The sequence below is a fragment of the Misgurnus anguillicaudatus genome, chromosome 7 (genome assembly GCF_027580225.2).
Source record: "Misgurnus anguillicaudatus chromosome 7, ASM2758022v2, whole genome shotgun sequence".
In the NCBI taxonomy this organism is placed as follows: domain Eukaryota; kingdom Metazoa; phylum Chordata; class Actinopteri; order Cypriniformes; family Cobitidae; genus Misgurnus; species Misgurnus anguillicaudatus.
In genome coordinates, this window is record NC_073343.2 from 16,609,754 (window position 1) to 16,635,972 (window position 26,219).

At 37.6% G+C, this 26,219-nt stretch overlaps 1 protein-coding gene across 2 annotated transcripts; it reads right to left on the reverse strand.

Annotated features, from left to right (window-relative positions):
- Nucleotides 1-7,852: 7,852 nt before the first annotated feature.
- LOC141365290 (fos-related antigen 2-like) lies at nt 7,853-24,649 on the reverse strand. Of its 2 annotated transcripts, none has more exons than XM_073869477.1 (5): nt 24,359-24,649; nt 23,923-24,138; nt 21,180-21,434; nt 20,927-21,034; nt 7,853-11,228 (listed from the first exon to the last, which is right to left on the reverse strand). In XM_073869477.1, the coding sequence occupies exons 2-5, from the start codon at nt 24,022-24,024 to the stop codon at nt 10,683-10,685; spliced, it is 1,011 nt and encodes a 336-aa protein (XP_073725578.1). In that variant the 5' UTR covers nt 24,025-24,138; nt 24,359-24,649; the 3' UTR covers nt 7,853-10,682. The 2 variants fall into 2 exon arrangements, with proteins under 2 accessions (XP_073725578.1, XP_073725580.1); XM_073869479.1 differs by having other exon boundaries at nt 23,923-24,015; nt 24,359-24,645.
- Between the last annotated feature and the right edge of the window lie 1,570 nt (nt 24,650-26,219).

Genomic DNA, 26,219 nt, shown 5'->3' on the forward strand with positions numbered 1-26,219 from the left:
TAGATCGCTTACCAATAAAGAACCAATTATCAATGAAATAATTACTGACCAAAACTTAGATGCACTGGCTTAAAGCAGACGATTACACCAGTTTAAACGAATCCACCCCACAAGACTATTATTATAAACATGTTCCTCGTCTAAAAGGGAGAGGGGGTGGTGTAGCTACAATATACAATAAAATATTCAAAGTAAACCATAAATCCAACCTAAAACTAATTTGTTTAAAATAATACTGTTAAATATGGAAATAACTGATCGCAACAACAAACGGCTTTCGTTCATTTTAGCTACCATATATAGGCCTCCGGGCGACCACACAGATTTTCTTAAAGAAATAGCAGACTTCCTATCTGAGCTTACAGTCACTGTAGATAAAGCGCTTATCGTTGGTGATTTTAATATCCATGTGGATAATCCAAAAGATGCATTAGGACGTGCGTTTATGGATGTTCTAAATTCTCTCGGCATTAAACAAAACGTGTCAGGGCCCACGCATACTCGTAATCACACACTAGACTTAATTCTGTCACTCGGACTCAATATTAATGACATCGAAATATCACCCCAGAGCGATGCCGTTTCAGACCATTGCCTTCTGTCATACACAATACTTCTAGATGGGACCGCTCAGTCTACAACATGCTACAGATTAGCCAGAACAATAATTTCCACCACTAAAGATAGCTTTATTAGCACTCTTCCAGACATGTCTCAAATGAAACATGTAGCAGATAACCGTGAAGATCTAGATATTATAATAGAAAACCTGAACAACGTCTGCTCTAGCACGTTGGATGCCGTTGCTCCCATTCGAAAAAAGAGAATCAAAGAAAAACCGCCAGCTCCATGGTATGACCATCATACTGCAGCCCTTAAAAAAGTAGCTAGAAAAATGGAAAGAAACTACCGAAGCACAAAGTTAGAGGTATGGCGTTCAGCATGGAAAGAGAGTGTTCAACACTACAGACAGGCTATTAAAACTGCCAGATCTACCTATCTCAGTACGTTTATTAAAGAAAATCATAACAACCCTCGTTTCCTATTTAGCACAGTTGCTAAACTGACTAGAAACAAAGAACAGACAGAAACCAATAGTAAACTCCAACACAATAGTGATGACTTCATGAACTTCTTTACTAACAAAATTATGTTTATTAGGGAAAACATAGAAACTACGCAAGCAGCCACCACTCTACCCAATAGTACATTTTCCACTAGATTACCAAACGAACATTTTGAGTCATTTAATCCTACTACAATAGAAGAGCTCTCTAAACTAGTAACGTCATCCAAATCATCGTCCTGTATACTAGACCCCGTTCCCACAAAATTACTAAAAGAGGTATTTCATGTAGTGTCAGACACGGTACTTAATATCTTTAACTCATCTCTAGAATTAGGATACGTTTCAACAGCTTTCAAACTAGCAGTTATTAGACCGCTCATTAAAAAAACAAACCTTGACCAGGGAGATCTTAATAACTTTAGACCAATCTCAAATCTACCTTTTCTTTCTAAAATATTAGAAAAAGTAGTGGCAAGCCAGCTACGCACATTCGTAGAAAATAATAAAGCATATGAAAAGTTCCAATCAGGATTCAGGCCCCACCATAGCACAGAGACAGCGCTGCTTAGAGTTACAAATGACCTCCTATTAACATCCGATCGTGGTGAAATCTCAATCCTTATATTACTAGACCTTAGTGCAGCCTTTGACACAATAGATCACACAATCTTACTCAATAGACTAGAAAACTATGTTGGCATCAGTGGTCAGGCGTTAGCCTGGTGCAGATCGTATCTAACCAATCAATATCACTTTGTTTATGTAAATGAGGAAGAGTCATATCACTCCCCCGTTAAATACGGCGTACCTCAGGGATCAGTTCTAGGCCCTATCCTATTCTCGTTATATATGTTACCTCTAGGAGACATTATCAGGAAACATAACATAAGTTTTCACTGCTATGCGGATGACACCCAGCTTTACATCTCGTCGCATCCTAGCGAAACCCACCAGTTTTCTAAGCTAACAGACTGCATTAGTGATATTAGGGACTGGATGGCACATAACTTTCTTATGCTAAACTCCAATAAGACAGAGATACTTATTATTGAACCGAATCGCTACAAACATAATATGTCAGATTACAAGTTGCCCATAGATGGCTGCACGGTGCTGCCATCTTCCACGGTTAAGAATTTAGGCGTAATGTTCGACAGCAATCTTTCGATAGTCATATCGCCAACGTCTGCCGCACAGCATTCTTCCATCTTAGAAATATCTCAAAAATACGCCATATGCTGTCTGCATCAGACGCAGAAAAGCTTATCTATGCTTTTATGACCTCTAGAATAGACTATTCGGGGGATGCCATGCAAATCAGGTAAACAAGCTACAGCTGGTTCAAAACGCCGCCGCAAGAGTGCTTACTCAATCTAAAAAGTATGACCACATCAGTCCAATTCTGGCATCTTTACACTGGCTACCAGTTAAATATCGCATACAATTTAAAATATTACTAATCACCTACAAAGCCTTAAATGGCCTAGCGGCCTCGTATATTAAAGAACTACTATCAGAATACAATCCATCACGTAAACTGCGCTCACAAAATTCTGGTCACTTAATTATCCCTAGAACATCAAAAGTGTCTAAAGGTGGTAGATCCTTTTCCTACTTAGCCCCTAAGCTCTGGAATGATTTACCAAATAATAAGACATTCTTCTTTAACAAAGCATTCACATAAAATGTCCAGTAAATGTACTTTTCCCGCAGTAGTCAGTTTGTCTAGAACAAAGCACTCACATACCTCATATGGGTAATATACTATTGCCGCAATAGTTAGCCTGTCTGGAACCGAGCTGACTTGAACCACTATAATGTTTGACACTTGCATTACATGCGAACGGCCCCTACGCTAATAGAATTCTGTTTTTCCTCTCCCTGTCTCGTCCTCAACCACGAGGACAATGAGACAAACAGACCCAGTTCCTGTTGCTGTGAAGATCATCGCACCACTGATCCACTGGCTGTCCTTCAGCGTGATGACCAGCCGATGCCCGACCAACGACCACCGGCTAAACCAGTTTAATTCGCTTACCCGCCTCCTATCCCTACCGTATCTATAAGGGTCTTTGTCCTTCTAGGAGTTTTTCCCATTGGGTTTTTTCCTAGGGGGTGTTTTCGTCCCAGGGAGAGTCAGCCAACTTTGGCTTAACTTAGCACTTTACTGTATACGTTACATTATTAATATGCTCGCTTGTACGGTTTAACCGCTATCTCTACTTCTTATATTATCTATAGATTTTCTGTGTTCTCCTCTACATCTTCTCATGTAAAGCTGCTTTGCAACAATTAACACTTGTGAAAAGCGCTATATAAATAAAATTGAATTGAATTGAACTTGTCTTTGGTAGTACAGGTCAGTATACAGAAAAGTACACTGGGCACTGGGTTTGGGTGTACAGGTGAGTATACAGAAAGGTACACTGGGCACTTGGCTTTGGGCATACAGGTGAGTATACAGGGAGAAACACTGGGCACTGGGCTTTGGGTGTACAGGTGAGTATACAGAAGGTACACTGGGCTTTGGGCGTACAGGTGAGTATACAGAGAGGTACACTGGGCACTTGGCTTTGGGCGTACAGATGAGTATACAGGGAGGTACACTGGGCTCTTGGCTTTGGGCGTACAGGTAAGTATACAGAAGGGTCCACTGGGCACTTGTCTTTGGTAGTACAGGTCAGTATACAGAAAAGTACACTGGGCACTTGGCTTTGGGCATACAGGTGAGTATACAGGGAGAAACACTGGGCACTGGGCTTTGGGTGTACAGGTGAGTATACAGAAGGTACACTGGGCTTTTGGCGTACAGGTGAGTATACAGAGAGGTACACTGGGCACTTGGCTTTGGGCGTACAGTTGAGTATACAGGGAGGTACACTGGGCTCTTGGCTTTGGGCGTACGGGTGAGTATACAGAAGGGTACACTGGGCACTTGGCTTTGGGCGTACAGGTGAGTATACAGAAGGGTACACTGGGCACTTGGCTTTGGGCGTACAGGTGAGTATACTAGACTTGAAATAAATGCAACTCACACACCCCTAGGTAGGCAGACGTCAAGCTTTAGCTCTTTGGGGCTTGGGTGACTGGAGAGGACGTATGTACATACAGTGAACTTCTAGCCTTCCTTGCTAGGGCAGACTTCCAATGCAACACTTGAACGTTGACTTTCCAATACGTCGTGGAACAGTCCCACGTCGACACAGAGCCCTTGGCTCAAACCTGCAGACTGGCATCAGACACAGAGTCTCTTCAACAATAGACTATTTTGGTGAATATGTAGAGGGAGATACAACACCCCTTGACTTTGAACAGACGAGCAGATAGAGGAACAGGTCGAGGCTGCTGCACATTGGGCCAGACACGGCCACAGACAGACTCGTACACGGTGGGTAGGATGAAGTAGGGCACCACACCGATGATGTACTGTACGAGTGGGCCAATCGCTTCCCTCTCCCCCACAATGTTTGCTGGAATAAACGTTCTCTTCCTGTTTTCCTGATGCTCTATTTATACTCCTTCTCTCCTCAGAACTGCCCAATCGCCATGCTAAATAAGCACACCTGATGCCGATATCGCCTGATTACGAATTATTTTCGCCATTTTTAGTCCCGCCATATTTTCGGTTCCGCTGCTTGCAGTCACTCCGTGACATAAAGATTAAGAATATGAGAATAATACAAGCATTAAACTTGTTGTTTTATTACAGATCATTTAAATGTGCTTGTGTGGTTCAGTCAAAATGTAAACTGAGTATTTGTGGACGTGTATTTTATTGTAAAATTATGAAAATCATTGTGCCTGTTTTAAACACTAGCCTGTGAAGGCAGCATGAGACCTAAAAGTCTTTATTTTTATCCCACAATGCTCCCCATCTGTTGATGAACACGTATTTAAAGTGCCCATATTATGAAAAACTAATTTTTTTCATGGGTTTTGGGGTGTTATTTTGTGTCTCTGATGCTTCCACACGCATACAAACTTGGAAAAAAATCCATCCATGCTGTTTTGAGTGAGATACAGGTTTCTGAATGTCCTCTGCCTTGAGTCTCAGATTGCATGAGTTCAAACTCAGCGCCGTTGTGATGTAACTAGCCGTTTCGTCACATTCTGTTTGAATTTATCCCGCCCACCACCCCACTCGCAGCTCTCCACCCACCAGGTAGCTAGAGAGCACAGAGCAGTCACTGATATCCTCTATACTGTATAACAAAGTTTTAACGCATGTTTATTTAAACCTAAAATGCTAGAGCATCTGTATCTCAAAACAGAGATCATACATTGATGCTAATCCCGTAAATTATACCTTTTAAATGTAAATTGTTAATATTGTTTGTAGACAGTAGATTTTTTTGCAGGCTAGATAGTTTAAAAAAAATTTTACGGCTTTATTTTACAATTCTACAAGAACTAAGTAATAGTGTTTTGCCAAACTAAAAGTGTTTTGCCAAACTAACCGAGACCGGGCCTTCAGAGCCGGATTAACCCAAAGGCAAACTAGGCACGTGCCTAGGGCCCGATTGGCGGGATGGGGCCCAGACAGAGATGGATTTTTTATTTTTTTTTTACAAATGTCCCATCTACAATTTCGCAGCTGTCGGGCGGGATCCCCGTATGTCCAAAACCATTGTTTTTCAGGAAATTAAAAAAACGCCGTATTTTTTAAGTTATTAAACATTATTTCAATTAAACACGAGCTTTATGACTCGCGAGCAGAGAGATACGAACTTATGCTCTCATTGATAAAAATGGTACGGACACAGACGTCGCCGCTGCCAGCAGTGTTCAACAAATACGGTCACATTGAGCCTTAAAGACGATGCTTCAATAGTTAACCAAAGCTGACTGTAGTATACATCTTACTAAACTCGATTTTAAAGGTTTACGATTTATAAGTGATGCAATACAAAACACGATGAGCGGACTGCTGTCTAATAAGTGGAAATGAATCTGCTCGCAAACTTACCTTCGTGGCTCACGGGCTTCCTTCTGCACAGAAGCATTACAGCTATCGAGTTTTAATAAATGTACTCAAAACCTAACTATTTTCACTTGTTAGTGCCTAACAAACAGAAGTATTATATTAATTAAACAGCCATTTTATCTCCAATAAATAAAACATTTACTTGTGTTTAACATTCACAAAATAATTTAATGGTGGTATGCAAAACATTCAATTGAATTCAAAATTGAATTCAATAAAAACATTGCTACTTGTGTTTTACATGCACAAAATAATTTAATGGTGGTTTCCAAAACATTCAATTTAATTAAAGTATTATATTAGATACATTTTAAAACTTCAATGCATGTATGATAAGCCTATGATACGTAAATATTTAAAATACATCAATAACTGATATCATAGGTTAACACAGATAAAATCATAGTTAAGTCTTTCTTTATTAAGCGCATTACTGAGTGTATTTGTGTTTGTGAGTTTATGACTGTTGTTGTCTGAGGTGGTGACTCGGATGGGGACGCCAGTCATCAGAATGGTTGATTTTCAAGTTCATCGTTCCACTCTCTGACAGAGTTCCTTTAAGGACACAGACATGGTTGCTGCAAAAAATAAATAAATAAAGGACAAATGATCATTTCCCTACGTTATATAAGGCATGTTTGCGTATAATAACGAGGCAAAAAAAAAAAAACAGTTCCTTGCATAATAATTCTGCAATGGCAGAACTAGCGGAGTCGAGTTTTTATTTTCTTTAAGCCCCACAAAAATCACGTTAGATACCAAACATGATAACAAAACCAATGGATAGTGGCTAACTAAGTCAACTGCAAGCAATCTGTGTTTTAAATTCACTTCACAAACGTGAATAGCGTAAAGAAAAATCTAGCCTCAGAAACGATACATTAGACTTTAGCACTACCATTACTTTGAGATAAAACTGTTATACATAATATAAAAACTGTTATTATATAATTGATATAACCGAAACATAAATAACCAGTGTTTTGAGGACATTTACCTCAGTGGACGTGTTGCTCGACGAGGATTAGGTTGCGATTCAATCTTGAAGAGAAATATGCAGCGAAGCTCTCCCGCGGATTACTGACACCTATTGGTTATTTACTTGTACTACTGCCTTAACAACGACACTCCCAATGGATAAGGTGAGGATAATTTAATAGCATTTAATAGAGCCGTGTAATGACGTATAAATAATACATTTAGCAAAAAATTGTCTGATAGACTGGTTAATATACAACACATGACTTAATTTGGTATACAAAAACCAATTTGTAACCAAAGACTAGGCTATGTAAAATGTGAATTAAGTTTTATTAGTAACTTTGGTAAGTTTCAGATTTCAATTCATAAATAACCTCGATGGGGGGGGGGGGGCAAAAAAATGCAGCCTGCCTAGTGTAGTCCATTTATTTAATCCGGCTCTGCGGGCCTTACCGACCCAGCTTTTCTGACGAGGCTAACAGATGATTGACTTTTTAATCAAATAAAGCTGAACACCGCTACTAACTTGTTAAGTGAAAATCTCCTGCTTTGTTGTGGCTTATCTGATACTGTCTGCAGCATGCAAGTTTTTGAGACTCCGCCTACCCACCAGCTATTTTGGATTTAAATGGATGAACACAAAAACTATTTATTTTGCTCACACCCATAAAGTGCCTATTTTGACATGCTACAATAAATTATCTATATGAGATTTCATAAAATGCTGTTTATCAATCTGTAGCAAAACGTGTGAACATTTCTAATTTCATAATGACTGTACCTTATTCATAATATTCAAAAACAATGTGCTCAGAGTACACATTTTCAAAAAGATTTATTTAAAAATAATAGATTTCCACACAAACACAGGAATATGGTCTACATTTCAATACACAACTGCAAAACATCCATTAATGACTTTCAAAGTCGATTTGATTATTACCAAAACTTCAGGCAAATTATATTTATTTAATAATAATGTATAAGTAAAATTAATGCCAAACCTTTAACCAAAACTTAATGTTAACATAAATGTTTGAAATGATAGTTGTATATGGTGATTTTTAGGTTTAAGTAAAATGTACAAATGCATTTGTTAGGCAAATCGACACATTCTCAATTTAGTGTTACTTGCTGGGCAATGTTTGAATTCAAATCCATAAGGTGCAGCTTGCAATGGCTTAATAGTCAGAACTAAAGCAGAAGCACAGTTTTATCAGCACTGATGAAAGAAGCAAGTAGATTTGTATTTGATGTACTACACTCAAATTAAATCACACATACTGTACATACCTAGATTCTTTTTATTAATGCACTGTGAAAAAATGCAGTATAAAGTTAAAACAACTTGGTTTTAGGTTTTGGCTGTTAAAACTATTTCAACTTGATTTTATAAGTTAAAGTAACATAAAAATATATGTTGATTTGACAACAATGCTGCATATTTTTTACAGCGTGTTTTAACTCAGCGTGTTTTAACTCCGATATCCATTCATCAAGTAATGTTTTTATGCATTTTACAAAGCAAGTGTTTGTGTGTTCCTAAAATTTCTCATTAGCATCAATTGGTGCTTAACAAATCTTAAACAAAGTGGTCTACAGATTTAGAGCTATACCATCCAATATTAAGATGCTTATATCTTCATGTTAATTGAATAAATCATAAATTAACAGCATTGATGAAAAGCAAATACAAAAGCACCACAATGTAACAATGATAATCCAACATATTCAAATACTGTCCACAAGCAAAATACATAATAAAAAGGTTTCCAAAGTGGTATTTTCATATATCATAATCAATTTAAATGACCAATTAAACAAACAAAGCTTTGTATATTGCTGTTTTTTGTTGGTTATTTTCTGTCTTTTAAGATTTAAAGCAATATATTAAAAGAGAAAATACAGACAGAGAAGTACATATGCAGAAAACTGTACAAATTGATTGCTTAAATTACACTGGGTTTAAAGACTGACAACATAACACACTGTCCTCAGACATTTGCTCTTTTTTGGTATTAAATTCACAAATAAAATCTCTTACTTTTGATAAGTGTTAAATCAAGTTTAAAGGGATAGTTAACCCCACCCAAAAAAATTCTGTCATCTTTCCTTTATGAGTTTGTTCATTTTGTAGAAAAAAAAATATTTTTTGATAATAGATGATGAGGACACAGTTGAAATTACCCATTGAATTCCATAGTATTTGTTAATCCTACTATGGAAGTGAATGGGGACCATCGACTGGGTTGCGATTTTGTGTTCAACACAATAAACATACTCATACAGGTTTATAACAACATAAGGAATTTTCATTTTGGGGTGAACTTTCCCTTAAACTAAAGTTCCTGAAATAAATAAGCAATATAGAAGTCCCACAAACAGAAACCAGTCAAGCAGCATTTTTTTTTTTTTTTTTTGCTGCATCCAGTACAAGACGACACTCTTGTTGATGCTCAGTCATTAACTGACTGTAGTGACAACAAACAATAACTCAAGTTCTCTTTAAAGTTCAGTATCTTTTCCAAGGAATGTTTTTCAAGAGTTTATTCAAAAATATTTTTCTTCAGTGTCCAAAACACATACACTCACCTATTGCTTCAAATTTTCAATGTAATCTGACTTTTTAAAGTAATAGCATTTTATTTGATTATAAGGTTGCTAACAAAGTGCATCTGTTCCCAAGTGCAGCTATAAAGCCAACCAGTGTTTCAGGGAGAAGTGCCCATGGTATATGTATCAGTTCAAACTGTACCCTGCAAAAAGGGCATCTACCAGTCAATACATAAAAGTATATATTATAAAAGTTAAACATAGTTAAATGTTTTTAACCACAGTGTGCACCAATACAAAAGCAGTATTGCAATGTCAGGGTAAGAGGCAGAGCCTAATATGGCTGGAGTTTCCCTTATTTATACTCATATATTATGTTTTAATTATTGATTTCTATGTGCAATTGCTTCTATTAATGCTTGTATGGCTTGTAAGACAAAAATCCCTGACAGTAGATTCACTGATGCTAATGAGTGTTTTTTATTTTAAACATATCAAAAGGTATGTAAATTTGGCAAAATTTGATAGCACTTGTGCCTCATGTACAAAATATCAACAAAAAACAGCCTTTTATTATAGGTTATTCTTTTACCATCTGGAATTTAGGCTCATCTAGTGAATCCTAAAAAGTATAAACAGCAGGAGACAAAATACAATGAGACAAAATTCACACATCACAAGTACGAAAGTTTAAAGCAGCAGTTGTCTAGCGTAGTGTCCAATATTGGATTCAGTACCTATCAGTAATTACGTTTTTAAACAATTTTGCTCTGTTTAAAATCAGATGGCTGGCAGAGAATAGTAACCTGCCATGCTTCCAAACTGGGGGCCAATAGCTTTATTAAGCACTGACTGCAAGATGCTCTTAAAGATTAAATGATGCAAGCTTTCCTCCCACTTTCTATTTGTATTGAGAAACCTCACCACTATTCAGAGCTGAAATAGCGTTTAAAATTTGTGCATACATCTAAACAACAACAAATCACAAACAACAACCAAAACATTATAATGAGCAAATTAGCCCTTCAAGGTTTCTCAGCTTCATAGAGCTTCAAATCCCAGCTGAGAGTGTAATGGAGATCCTAAAAGCTTCCTTCAGAGCGCCAACAAAGTGGGAGAATTGAGGGAATCTGAAGACTGATCACCGCTGCTACTGCTACGTCGGTGTGCTTTGGAGCAGGACTCCGACGAGGGTGAGGGACTCTCGGGTTCCAGCATGTTTGGGTAAGTGAAGATGAGGCTGGGATTGCTGGGGGTGGACACCGGTGTGGAGGCAGCCACCACAGGTGTGTTGAGGCTGTCTCCATCAGAACAAAACATGCCACTGCTCAGGCAGATAGGCTTGATGACTGAATGTTGTGCTTTTCCCCCCTCCTCTTCTTCATCTTCCTCCAAAGGCTCCTGCTTCACTACCACTGGGTTCAGAGTCTTCATTAGGCCCCGGGAAACCAGGTTGGAGCGCAGGGTCAGAGGAAGGGGTCCACACTGCTGGCTGTGAGAGCTCTTCTGTCGTTCCTCAGGGGGCAGCTTGCACACTGGGTTGTGGGCAACCAACATAAATTCTAACTTGTCCTTTTCCTTCTGGAGTGTCTCTATTTCCTTCTGCAGGTCTGCCTTCTCCTCTTCTAACTTCTCTGTTTCCTGTATTAAAAAGACAAAATGGTAATGTTTAATAAAATATTCACAACATACATTTTAAAGCACTTCTGCATAGAAAATATTTTTGCTTGTAATTGATTTATAATGTTAAAGCATTTCACAGCGAAACATAAGTGCTTATTTATGCAAATGAGTGTTCGATTTAGAGGGTCTGAATAAAGATTAGAAGATAACTGAATCTAACTTGATGCAAACAATCTTCAGTCAGAAATATATCATACATGTTCTCCTGGAGCGTTCGCGACTGGTGGAATGATCTGCCTTTTTCCACAAGAGTAGCAGAGTTGTTAGCAACCTTCAAAAACCGACTGAAGAATTTTTGTATATATATATATATATATATATATATATATATATATATATATATATATATATATATATATATATATATATATATATATATATATATATATATATATATATATATATATATATATATATATATATATATATATATATATATTTCTGCTTTGTGTACTGCGTTAGATTAGCAGAGACAAGATTGAGAGCAGTTATGCACTGCTGCTTTTTTGTTGATGTTATTGCTTCCATTGTTTTCCTCATTTGTAAGTTGCTGTGTATAAAAGCATCTGCTAAATGACTAAATGTAAAGCACACCATCAAACAGCTGGTGTGTTTCTTGGTGCCACCAGCAAAACTGTTATACCTCTCCAGTCCTCTCTGAGACCACTTAACATAAACTTTAGTTTTTTCCGTACAAGCAACCCAGGTCTAAATTTCCACAAGTCTGCACTGACCTGTAATCAGAAATGATAATGACTGCACTCTAAAAATTGCTGGATTCTTTTTAACCCATAATGGTTAGATATTGGACAAATTACCCCATGATAGGTTAAAAACTGACCCAATGTTTGGGTGTTGTTATGCAACCATGGGTTATTATAACACAGAAGTTAGGTTAAAACAACCCAGCATTGGGTCAATTTTAACCCAGCAGTGTGTTCTGCCCAAACACTACCCAACATGGCTTAAAATGGATTTAACAATTGATCAAAGAAATGCATGCAAAAAAGAAAAAGAAATAAAAATACAATGTGACCATTCAAAAGGATGTGGAGCAGTCTCCTCTCGAATTGCTCTTGAGGTATTTTGTGTGGTGCTGTGCAGACCAATTGTCATGTGACAATCAAAGCAAGGCATTGCTTAAATTCAGGACAGAAGAAACATGCAGGACATTGCTAAGGTGTTCTGAAGGTTTACATAAAGTCGGTAGGGTACTTAGGGGTTGCCAACTAGCCCAAGTAAAAAAAGGCAGTGTCAAAGTCTTTGATTATCTGGTCCTAAGATATTGTTGAGTTCTTCATAAAATGTAAGATAATGAGATCTGCCAAGCTTCATTTAGCACTAGTTGTTGAGAAAAGTAAAAGCACACCTCTCCTTTTTAAAATGAGCAATAGTAATATTAATAATATTAAGCATGTGCTGTTTAATTACATCTCATAAGCAATTAGTTAAGAAACCACAGAGTAAATTATCTTGGTATAAACCATAATAAACTAAGCCTTATTTTACTTCTAATTGAAGACACACATTGATGATGCATGTATACCTAGTGCATTTCATTAACTGCCAAACCTTGTCCTCATTTCAACATTCATAGCAGTTTCAACACTATAAAAGGCACACCTCCCAACAACTCGAGTTATTGGTCCCCAATCAGACTTTAGCTGTTGACATTCATTTGTAAACAGAGACACCTGATCAGGGGCGTACCTCTGGCCAAGCCTGTTGGGCAAAGCAGTTTGAAGTAATGTGTTTGACTTGACGCCACACTACCCAAAGTGATTCTTGCGTTAATTTGATGTCCTTCACACAATTCAGGTCTGCAGCGCTGAATTAATTTTTTGGCACTCTTTGATTCAAGCAGTCTGTAGCGCTGGCTGAACAGCTGTGAATTGCCTTCATAGGACAAACGTGCATGTTTAGAAGTCTAGGAGCTAAAGATGTACGGATTCCTTCCGGTCAGGTGGGTCAAGTATTTAAAAATAGCATAAATTAATTGGTGGGTAGTGAGTGGATGCGTTAAACCACTGATAATCAGTATTATTAATTCTGATTATTGATAATCAGAATTATATACATTATATACAAAAATATACATTTGAGGGATCCCCTGGTTTTTATTCAAATTAAAATACTACATGAATTTAAAATGATCGTGGTGCGCTGCCTCAAAGCGGTAGGCTACTGTCCATTATTAATTTTGCAATTAACTAATCCAAAAAGATTTCTATCTGAAATAAATCACTCTCTGAAAAAAACTCTTAAGTGCGCCTCATGCTGTTTTCTGGAGAAATCGACAGATTGTTCGATTTAGGATTGGGGGCTTTTAAAAAAAATTCTTCTTAAATTATTATTTCATACTAATTTGTGGGAGTAAATGATTAGGGTTTGAGTTAAGGGTAATATATATTTTTTATAAACTTTGATCCAGGACCAACAAAAAAATGTTTTACTTTGTAAAATCACGGCCACCCTATAATGACAAGGGGGTTGCCGGGGGTGGGGCTTTGCTAGGGGACCCCCATAATCTTTGACATAATTCGAACACTGCTGACAATGGAATATTGTCTATTTTCTCTAAAATGATAAAATGTTAAAAGTTCTGTGAAAATTAGGGATGGCGAAAACTAAACATTTTCATGACCGACCACCAAGCCTCATTAATCGGTTGAAACTGATTAGTTTATAATATGCTACGCTATTTGAAATAACAGCCATTTCGAGCCACGCCTGCAATTTCGCAACTCTGTCGCATCTCTCTGCCGCTCTGCCTCCCGCTCACACACACACACACACACACACAGCCCTGGCGCTGCCCTTCTTCCACTCAAACATGATTCCCGCAAACGCGGCGTTGAGAAGCTTCTATGTAATCAGAGGACAAATTAGCATATATACACATAATAAAGAAAGACGATGACTACCACCGAAAGTCGATGTAATGTATTTCCAAATCTAAGCCCATCTTATGCGGAATGTTACCTAATACACGATAAAACCAATGGATAAAACAGGCCCCTTCAGATTTTTTTTTATTATTATTTTTTATTTTTGAAAAAGACAAGTGTCAACTTCTGTTAAGGGGAACATCTCCTAAACAATAACAGACAATGGCCAACACGGCCTACAGCTATTCTTAAGAATAACATTAAATAAACAAAAAAACAGACAGCTCACAGACAGGTTTAAGTGTTAGGCCGCCTAATTATTAAAACATAACACAATGGTTTGGCCATTAGTTATTCTTGGAAAATAAATTAACGAAAAACAAGTTAAATAGAGAATACTGTGGCCTACAAAATAGACTGTCTGAAAATCTTTAATGAATGCATAAAAGACACCGTAACTTATTTTTCTTAGGTCACTAGGGTTAGGCCCCAACCACTCTTACATAACAGAAAATATGGGTCTACCCCAAGTGGGTACGCAGTCGATTAACCACAAGGCCTGCAGCGGAGAAAACCCTTTCTGATGGAACAGAAGTCCCGGGGATGCAAAGGTAGCGCTGCGCCAATCTTGCCAGTCTGGGAAAGCGCGTCTGGTTTGCCCTCCACCAATCAAGCGGATTGCTTTCTAGTAAGGGGCGACTATCTTTCACATATGTATCCACTTCCAACTGTGGATCTGTGGCATCGGCAGTACTGTAATCATCTTCCAGTAGCAGACTCATTGTACTCTCCTTGTGGCTGGCTCCACTGGATGGACCCGCTGTCACAGCAGCATCATCCTGCAGCACCAGGCTCTTCTTCCTCACCCATGTCCTTCTCAACAGCTGCATGCTCCACGTCAGCACAGAGTTCCTTGAGTTTATCAAGCACTGCCTTTTGTTTTTTTCTTGATAAATTGTCTTTTTCATGTCTTTTTCAAGCATTTCATGTTTATGTCAAGGGTTCAGGGCAGAGGCGATCATCACTGGCATTGCAACCAAGCGTTCGTTGTAGTCATCCTGTGGTGAACAATATAGCTGAATTAATGTCTATAATGAATTAATTCATAACGCTTGATATATTGAATTGTAGCCTATATAACGCCCAATAGGCCTATAACCTGACCAGTGATGGGCAGTAACGTATTAGCTCAAAGCACGCATTAGTTATTAAATACATGCAATTGGTTGATGAAACATTTATTCAAATGAAGATACAATTTATAGAAAACGAAATTCACTTTAAAGAAAGGTTTCTACAAAGCAAAACTTCTGCACTTTACTGTTAAAAGACGTAAATGTTAATAATTTGGAATCAAATCAGGAGAGACTTTCATTTTAATTATTTTATTGCTGTATTTTATTTACTGTTCAAATGAAAGATTTAACAAAAATATTTTTATTTTATATGCTGTGCAGAAAATAGGTTTAAATGATCAGCAATTTTCTACAAGTCTGAAACTGTTGCATTTAATTAAATTTTGCTTGATGCAATGTGAATAAAACGAAAATATTAAAACTAATAAAACAAGTTTTTAAAAAGTTTTTTTATTTAATTTAATTTATAATTAATCAGTAACTAATTACTATTTCCAAGTAACTTGACCAACACTGAACCTGACTGTGTGTAGTGACTATGTGTAGTGTATGATGAATGAATGAAAAACGATACTCCTAAAGACAAAATTATAACCTACCTCCATGCGTTCACTCAATGACTGTCGAAACGTGGCCTTGAACTCTGCTACCCGGGGCCTGTCATCCATAGCGATGGCAATGTGCTTATTATGATGCTGAAGGTGATGGTGTAGTTGTGGGAGATCGACACGGTCTTCTCAGAAGACATGATAGTGGTTGCGGATTTGAGGGTTTCCAGGACAGGTTTAAAATCAGACATTATTGCCCAGTATTCGTCCTTGATCTTGAGAATTCTGGAATCCTGCAGCTTATGATTGTGCGGTCGGACAAGACGGCTGTCACTGCCCATCGCTGTTCGAGAAGCCTCTCAAACATGTCGAACACCGAATTCCATCTAGTTTTGCAGGACTGAATGAGCTTGTGTTTGAGGAGCTGCATCTGTTCTTGTTTATCCTGGAGTGCTTTGCAGGCTACAGTGCTGTGATTGAAAAGTGGAACTAGTTTGCCGGCTACAGATATAACTTTATACACAAACGGCTTAAATGCGTCATTGATCACCAGTTGTGGTATATGGGCGGAATATGCAACTGATACTCAGTCCACCTTTTCAGGAATGTTGGCAGCCACTATGTTGTTCCCGTTGTTTTGGCACATGCAACCACTTTCCCTGTCATACCCCAGGCATCTACCTCTTCGCTTGGTGTTGCAGCCAGGTTGTCGGCGGTGTGTCTGCCTGGCAAACTTTTTGTGAGGAGTACTGCTGACTTAACCTGCCAGACCTTGTCAATCCAGTGGGAGGTGACACACAACTCTCTGTGGTTAGTGTGTCCAGCGGTCCGTCATGATGGCTACACATCTGGCACCACACAGGCGCACTTTGAGGTCATCTTTTTTCTTGACAAAATGCTCTTCAATGCTTGTGGTTATGGTCCGTCGAGACGGGACTGTGTAGTTGGATTCAAGGAAGTGCATAATCTCCAGAAAGCCCTCACTGCTTACAAAGTCAAGAGGCAGCATGTCTTTTCAATCATTCTGCATATCTTTTGGGTAATAATCTCTGAGCACTGTTTGTCACATTTCCTACCAGCTAGCATAGATGACAAGGAAGGTTGGCTTTGGCTACCTTTCTCACCCGAAGAGGCTTGCGGGTGTCGGGTTTTCAAGTGATACATCATAGGTGATGTGCTACTACTGTATTTAAGCTTTGCATACACAAGTTGCAAGCAACTTTCATTTGTGTCATTCATTTTGGAGAAATGGTCCAAGACACTACTTTTCTTTGCACGCTTTATCCTGTCATCTCGAGTGTTTTAGCCTGTAGCGTTTACTGTTCACAAACCTTGTAAGCGTGCGAACCCCAACGCCGTGACCTCGCGCCAGAACCCAAATGCCATGACCTCGCACCAAATTATGTACTTAAGTAAAAGTAGAGATACCCAAGGTAAAATATTACTTAAGTAAAAGTACTTTGCATTTTTGTCAAAAAAACTCATGCTGAACTCAAATTACTTGAAAAGACTTGCTTGGCTCACCAATCTATTAATTGAAAAGACTTGCTTGGCTCACCAATCTATTAATAGAAGGACATTAATGAATCAGACACTGATGTCTATTAATGATCATCAGCCTAAAACCTTAAAGCCAAAAGATTCCCTTTAGCACCAAATGAAATAACAGCATTTGAGAGCAGTAAGTCTCATTTCAAGATTTATTTGTTACATAGTTTAACAGTTTAAGGGTAATACAAGCTTGAACTAAGCACAGGTTCACAGGAGTTTTCTTTTACTATCTAGAGGTTGAAGGAGCATCCTCACTTTCCAGTTTTCTTTTCCTTGATGCTGTTATGGCAACATACCTTTTAATGTGGCTACCATGCTTTCTCTGCAAAATAAAAGATTCAAAACATTAACTACATATCTAGAAATTAGTTTTGCTTACTTTGACAAATAAAATAAGCCAATATAATTTAAGAAACATTTTTATGTGCTTAAGCATGTCATATGTATATTGTAATACATAAATAAATGTATTTATATATTTTGGAATGCAAGTTACTGTTAAGATTGCTAATTTAAAAAATATAAGCAGAATAAAATTGGCTTACCTCTACGTGTTTCCTTAGATTTGAAGGAGAATTCTTGTAAAATAAAATAGCACAGTCTCGAGGCAGGCAGAGAAGACACAAGGACTCATTCTTCTTTTCAACTACTTAAAAAATTTGCGTAAGTAAGTCCATGGGTGTTGTGGTGAGTCAGTTATTTTCTCCATTGTTTATGAATGCAGTTTCACTCTCCAAACGATACGCTGGCTGCTGTACTGACGTGTCTCTTACATGAACCGTGTATTCACGCTAAAATATAACGTTGCCGGGGCAACCAAAACAAGTTCAAAACGAAGCGCGTGCTGTAGCCTGATTGGTGGTTTGACGCGTCACGTGTGCATCTTAGTTTGCCCAGTTAAGTTTTTATCCACTGATAAATAAAAAAGGAACAACCGATTTTTAAAATGTAGTATCTTTGTTTTTATTGTGATTTTATCGTGTATCTATTATTTTTACATTTACTCTTTTATATATTATTTTCTCATTTTTACTGTATGTAAAGCACTTTGAATGACCTCTGTGTATGAAATGTGCTATACAAATAAACTTGCCTTGCCTTGCCTAGTAAAGTAAAAAGTAAGATTTTTGACTTTAAATGTATTAAAGTAAAAGTATCCCAAAAAAAAAGTACTTGAGTAAAGTACAGATACGCAAAAAAAGTACTTAAGTACAGTAAAGAATTACATCTACTTCGTTACTGTCCACAACTGTTACTAGTGCATCTGTAGCAGTAATATTTTAACTCAAGCAGTAAGTTCAGCGCTAATTGGGTGATCAGGTCAGTAAAATCTGTGTTATTGTTAAATATTTTTAAACAACTGATTTATATTGTGATATTAAATTATAAGTTAAGTAAAAGGCCTTAGAGGTGACATAGAATGATTGAACGGGGTATTTATCCTTGTTCTGTGATATGTAGACAAAAAAAATGTGTTTGGGTCTCTAATGCCTTAGAAGCTTCCTAAAAACCTATCTTAGATAGCTCTAGGGTGGGGGATTTTAAACAAGTGGTTTTGCACCTATTTGGCTCCCCGTACTGGCTTAACTTGCAATCTCATTACTAGGGCCCTATAATTTCCGCGATCACGGAATCGCGGACGGAATCGCGGAATTGGCTAATTAACACGGAATCTAGTATTAACGCGGAATTTTGCGGAATTTTACATATTTTGGATAAAATTATGTTTTTGTGTGGGAGACGAACGTATGTCTGGGGGAAATGCAGACCGGGGGAAGTAAATCTGGGCGACACGCCCCCTCCCGTCGTTTCAGACCTCCTCCAAAACATTGAAACCATGGCGAAGCGGCTCTCCACGACTCTGCTTTCGTCAGCGAAAAAAATAAGAAATTCGATGCTAAGCACTTAGTTCCGAGCAGGTCTAACATGACTTTTATGTGACCGGACAACTGTTATTTTGGAAGTTTAGTCAACACTCTGTTCACGGTGAGCGCAAAGATACATGCACTCTCTCATCCATGTCTGTCTCACTGTACCTCTCACGTCATGCGCTCACGCATCTGTCCGAAGTGCGAACACAAATCCTCATGTATTTGTTCAGTTTTATGCATTTCAAGTGAGCTGAGGCAAACTAACTATCCCTCGCATTTAAAATATAATCATCTGCATCATGGCGCCGCTCTCTGTCTCTCTTTCGCTCGCACGTGCAAAGAGCTGCGTGCTCATGCTGTCCTAAGTCAGATCACTATCCTGTGTATGTTTGTAAAGTTATATGCATTTCAAGCGATTGTGTATAAAATATGGATCGCGTTCCGCTGGATTGATGTGTTTAAGGCACTTTTGAAGGCACCACTGCGTTGACACCTTGTTGTAGCCTCCTGCAACAACACTAAAAAACAATGCATTGAATTGAGTTGTGTGTGCGCGCGTGCGTGTGTATGTGCGTGTGTAAATGCATCTTTTATAGTCATTAAGTAATCCTGTTATCCAGTTTTCCCCCCAAATCATTTACATTTTAATCATTAACATTAAAGGCACACTCTTTTTATGACTAAAATAAAAGTAAAGGGTAAAAAATATAATTGCCAAAAATTAAAACGGATAAAACGGAATTTGCAAAAATTAAAACGGAGAAAACGGAATTTGGGAAAAAATAAAACGGAATTTGGGAAAAAATAAAACGGATTTTATAGGGCCCTACATTACTGACTGGCTGACTTTGCTGCCACTCAAAAAATGTAGCCAATTATTTTAAAGTGGAGGGGCAGTGAGATGCCTGTGATGTCATAAGCATCAGTTTTTCAGATTGGGCCGTTTTCTGGCTGACATTTCTAAAAGAGTAATTTCTATGAGACTGAGATGTTTAGCATATCCAGCACTTTTTGTATGTTTGGGAATGCGGGTAGACTACATTATTCAACAAAGACAAGGCAAAAATGTTTTTTCATTCTCTGTCCCCTTTAAGTTAAAATACTGACATAACAACATGATGCGACAACCAAAGACAAACTTTAATGGTCTGAATTCTTTACCGAAAAATTTGTGTAGGAATCAAAATTAAAACAAACGCTGCAGTTGCTAAGAAAGAAGCAGTTAATGCATACTTTGGAAGTTATTACTGTATTAGATAAAGTTCCTTATTTGGTGATGAACGAATGGGCTGGGAGAAGGGAAAAAGGAAGTTAACAGTGTGTGGGATTTGATGGTTAGCTGTGGTTTCCTCCTTGAACAATATTAGAAGTTTTCCTCAGCCCAACTCCACGCTGCACATTCCTCCCTCATGTTTCAGGTCTGACTTGCTAACAGATGACATTATAAATCTAAGTAGCTCAACTACAGCCTTCATTGGGCATTCCCATGTTTGTCAGAAAACAACTGGTCTTTTGTTGCTGTAAACACTGCCATTTTAGAATGTCTCTTTTTTTACCTTCCAAAAAAGAGCCCTGAGACAATTGTGGGCATTTTGTAAATTAGTGTTTAATTGTGCACGTACAGTAAGGGAATGCTTCTTTTAATAAGTACAAACTACTTACCCCTTGCAACATCTCAGTTAGTTCTCTTCTCCGGTTCCGGCATTTAGCTGCAGCTAATTTGTTTCTTTCTCGCCTAACTCTTCTTTTTTCCTCTTCCTCAGGAGTGAGCTGCATACAAAATAAGAAGTGAGCTTTAATAACTGACAAGCAGTAAAAAAAATTAGTTATAGTTTTTTTTTTACATGTTGACAACATGTTTGTTTGGTCTATACATTTATTTTAATGGTCTGTTGTTGTTTTCATCTACACTAACCTGCTCATCTCTCTTGCGTCGTCCTCGGGTGTCGCCGATGGATCGGATGACCCCGGGCCGTGTGAGGGCTGTGTTGCCAAAAAGGGTTGGGCCACTAGACACAGACATACCATACGAATGAGGCCGCGAGTATGGATTAGACATAGAGGTGATTACAGTGGGCTGAACCATCCATTGCAGGTCCTGACTGGTAGTTATGGCATTAATGGTTGGAATAAAGGCACTGCTAGAGCCAGGCATGTCTCCTCTGTATTTCTGTAAAAAAAAAGGAAGATGTGTGGATAAACACAAATCCAAAGAAAATGATAGAACAAACAACCTGTTCAAATATTGGCATTTAGGGAAAAAGGGTGAAAAGTAGGCTTTAACTTTTACCATATATTAAACATAGTATGATTTATTATTTTTGGTAATGTAGTCCCCCTAGCCACCCACTTTTAGTCATTTTAAAAATCTCCACATTTGAAGACTAATTAATCATTCCAACTGCTTTTTTCATACTGTGCCCTCTTGACTGCTTGACCCCCAGAACGAAAGGGTGATACACACTGTGAATCATGGGAAAGCCCGCAACCCACCCTGACACAAGCCAAGCAGGACACAAGCCAAGCAGGAACAGATAATAGCTTCTGTGATGCAATGGAGAACAGAATCACCACTTGTGTGGGATTTTTAACAGATTTTTTTTTCAAAGAGGGCAATGTCTTTAATAAAGATCATGGTAAAAACAGAGAAGAGCTTTGTTTACTTATGCAAATAAGAAAAATGGTCAAAGAAGAAAAAACAATTGTCATTTTTATAAAAACTATAATAAAAATATTTTCCGTTTTAAAGGGTGGTATACTACTGAAAATGCTACCATTGTTTTGACTTAAATGTATTTCCTTTCAGTGTGTGAACTTGCTTGTCTATAAAGCAAGCTCCGTTTATAAACTCATTTGTGAAACATTTTCAATTTTGAACATTTTTTTTATATACCTACAGAATACAATTATATTACATAATGGAAACGTGTTATAGTTTAACTAATTGTAAGTTTAACTATTCAATTAAAATAGCTAGTACTGTTAATATTTCCAGCTTTTCATTTCTAATTTCCATATGAATTTATATTATGAATATAATAATAATAATAATAATAACAGATTACCAAACAACCATTAAACTCTGTTTATATAAAATTCATACTCAAAACACATGAGAATTAATCTATTAAGTATTAAGTCTTATTAACAAAATGTTAGACAAATATTTATAAAGATTTGGTTTAATAAATGCTGAATAATGTTATAAAATTACTTTGTCCAGTCTTCCGAGAAAATTAACAAGCTTTCCATGTCATCGCATTCCATCCACCCAATTCCAGTCCATTCACACATTCCTGGTGGGATTTTAACAGTAAACTGACAACGTGATGGAGAATGTTAACCGCAAATCATTTACAGGCGAATGAATTTCAGGAAACTTTGTGTTGTTTAAAATAAAATAACCTCACCACTCATTGCAAGTATAGGTCATTTGTAGCATAACTCTAAAGGTTACAGTCAAACATTTTACTTAAATCTTTTTATGTTCACTAAGGATTATTCTCTCTCTCAAAATATCAGTATTGTGAAAGACTATAAGCTTCCACATTTTCTACCACATAGGAAAGGTTAGCACTTTGAAATTGCCTTTTATTCTCTTACAAAGCAGTATTTGTGTTATTGCTGAAACATTTGCTTTGCTGTTGACCCAAATTTTCCCCTCCAAACAATTTTTGCCTTTACTCCCCTTGATTAAACAGCACATGCTGGAATGGGAGGTGGCATTTCATTTTTATATGTTAGTAAAACAGCAAATTTACCAGTAAATGATAGCATGATAGTTATAAGATATTAAAATTTGCTTTATTGACCCTGTGCGAACCCTGGCATTAGTTTAATTCAATTTCATTTTTAGATTATTTTAATGCATAAAACCTAGAATACCTTTATAATGCATTTGGGCATTTTTATTACTTTCATTTTGTTCATCATGTAGTCACACAAATGTATAAGTAATTCATAAAATAATGACTTCTTTGCAAAAAAAATTAAAAGACTGGTACAGAACTAGTCTGTACATAAACCATATTTTAAGTTTAATAAAGTATATTAACTATGATACAGTACCGGAAGTGTGGCATCCTGTGGCCACTATGTGCGCACCCGCGTGTTATTTCACATTACGCACGCCACCCACGCCATTGCTCTCCTTATCTGTCAAGATGTCTAATTCCACGGAAATATAATGTTATCAGAGCCAACATCTGCACTCTTGCAGCAATATGATTGCAGAAGGGAAATTTTTCCTTTGAAAATTACTCCATTACGAGCACGAGAGGGATTCGTAAGATATGTTTTTAACATTGAGCGAAGATGCGCGCCCCAAGCATATCTTGCTATATTAATAAACTTTAAGTTTGTCACAATATGCAAAGTAAATTGTATTCAGGTGCAACATGTGTGCAGTTTTCCTATCAGAAAACAAAGTAAAAAAAGCAACATCCAATAACTGATATTCACTTCTCGGGATATAATAAGTTTAAGACTATGCCTATTTACATGTGCAATTGTTTTGTGGTGCCGCTTGAATGTAGGCTACTGTAATAATTATCAGGTTGGTAAGTACAGGATTTGCAGTGTATGTGTAATGTAGGCTATGTGCAAGTATGAAGTTAGGCTATTAGATACATAAATACAAGAACTAGGATGTAACGTACCTGGTAGTTGGAAACAGGAATAGGGCTGCTGTCTGGGTGCGCCGGTGAGCTGCTGCTTCCGCGGGATGATGTGTCGTATGTCCCTGTGTAATCCTGGTACATGATCCAGGGAAATAGGAGGAAATTTCAAAAGGTTGACAATGAGTTCCCACACGATCAGATTGTCTTCAGTGGCAAATATGCACTTCCAATCAAAGCGACTCCTTTATGCCTAATCTACACATAATATCAAGAATACTTCTTAATGGTCTGTAGGCTATAGTAGGCACATTAATCCAGATACATTAACATTCTATTATTAGCGAAGCCGGTGCTCTCAAATGTCTCCTATAGTCCAATAAATTGATAATCCCGTTGTAAACTCGTACCTAAAAGACACTATGATGTTCTACAAGAACAAGATAAAAATTGGAAAAAAAATCCGTGAAGCACCTACTTCAGTGAACTCGGTGTTCTCGCAGGTTTAGTCCTGTCCCTACAGCTGTGACTCACGGCAGCGATGAGTGTACCGCTCTGGACTTTGCTGAACTGATTTTGGCGAGTAAGCGAACTTTAGTGCTAATTCTTCAGGTCACGCCGTAAGATGACTCACTTCAATGGCACTACTCTAGTTCGCAGCTTGACTTATTAACGCCAACTACAGTACTCGTCACAGCCCTGATATAAAATAGGGGTGTTCAATCCGTACGTTGTTACATATTAGGTCAGACGTTGATAATCATTCAAGACAAAGACTGCAATCTGAATAAAACTAGTTCAAACTAATCGTATTTACCAAAGGGCATTTAGTTAATTGTGATTTGGCTTGCTTTAGACCTGTTCGCTTTTTACTCCAATCCCCGTTTCTCATTTGGTTTCGACCATTGACGCATGTTTCCAAAAATGGGCAGTTGCGTCAGAGCACACGCGCATGGGTTTCCTTGGTAAAAAGCAATGTAAAGACACGTCAGGGATTCCCTCCCCTCTTTCCCCACCTGTATTTTCACTGGGTGGTCTGTTCACATGTTTTAGGGGTTCCGAATGCATGGAACACGCAAGATCAAATGGAGGTGATCGTGGGTTCACTAGAAAACGGCCACAGAGCTGCTTTGCGGAAGTGCTCTACAAACCACGAGTGGCTTTTTGAATTTGCATGCATGCTTGCGCAATTCCTTTAACATCATTTTGACACGGTGTAAGGAAATATCATTTGTTAGGCTACAGTCTGTGTTTTACAAATATCTTAAGATTATTTTTGAGACTACAATAAATCATCTTTATCTTTAGGAGAACAGATACTGTAGATGTCGCCAGAGATACAAAACGTTCACTGGTGGAGGGGATGTTTAGATTAATGCAGTTTTTAGATCCCAAAGTGAGGTCCAGCCCACGTATTATATCTGGTATTGCAAGGAATAAATAAGCGATCAGGCATGTCTAGACACAACCACTGTTCCAGGTACAACAATAAAGGAGTAGAGTCATATGTGTACCATTCAATTCCTATCCATCTCCAATTATATTAAAATACGAAATCAGTCAATTAATGAACAAATACAAAAAAGAAAAAACAACAACAATCTAGAAACTACAAACTAAACAAGTATGTACTTGTTGTTTTAAATGCCTGTATGTTTGTGTGACTTGACTGCCTCGACAGCTGAGAATAATGGAAAAAAACAAGAACAAGAGTGACGCGCGTTCTCGGTACTTGTGAACGTCACTCGTTGTCTGGCACAGCTCTCCTAAACCAGGGAAACAAATTATAACAGTTCGCATGGACACATTACGCTACGATTTTCTATCACTATCAACACCTGTCATAAAATCCAATACCTGCCATAAATACCTCAGAAGAAGAAAAACGCTGTTCAGAAGAAGAACAACGCTGGGTCAGGTGTAAACATTAAGTATACAAATCAATGATTTGGAGTTTTCACCTAGTTTTAAGTATGATTAATTTCTTTTAAAGTCGTTTTCGGTATAGGGCACATTCTGTATCCTAAAGTCTTACCTAAAAGTAGCTGTTAAACATTGCTACTGAAAAAAAAAACACTTTTAATTCGGCTTAAAGCCATAGTTATTGAGAAATAGTCCATATTATACTTTATTGTATTTAAAGAATTGTCGCATCAACACCTGCTTATCATACACAATTAAGCAAAATTGGTTTGTCAAATATTACACCATGTCTACTCTCACACTTTTAAAGCCATTTAATAATGTAACACATTTTTTTGCAAAGGTAAATATATTTACATTTGTAGGCTATTTTATACATTCAACAAACCCACAGTGCCTTTAAAGTATATATTTCA

Excerpts from the sequence above, each read along its gene's own strand:
- LOC141365290 (XM_073869477.1), bottom strand. The coding sequence starts at position 24,024 with ATGTACCAGGATTACACAGGGACATACGACACATCATCCCGCGGAAGC. Across the intron at positions 21,435-23,922 it reads TTCCTGTTTCCAACTACCAG|AAATACAGAGGAGACATGCC; the intron begins GTACGTTACATC and ends TTTTTTTTACAG. Across the intron at positions 11,229-20,926 it reads TAACTGAGATGTTGCAAGGG|GAAACAGAGAAGTTAGAAGA; the intron begins GTAAGTAGTTTG and ends TTTTTAATACAG.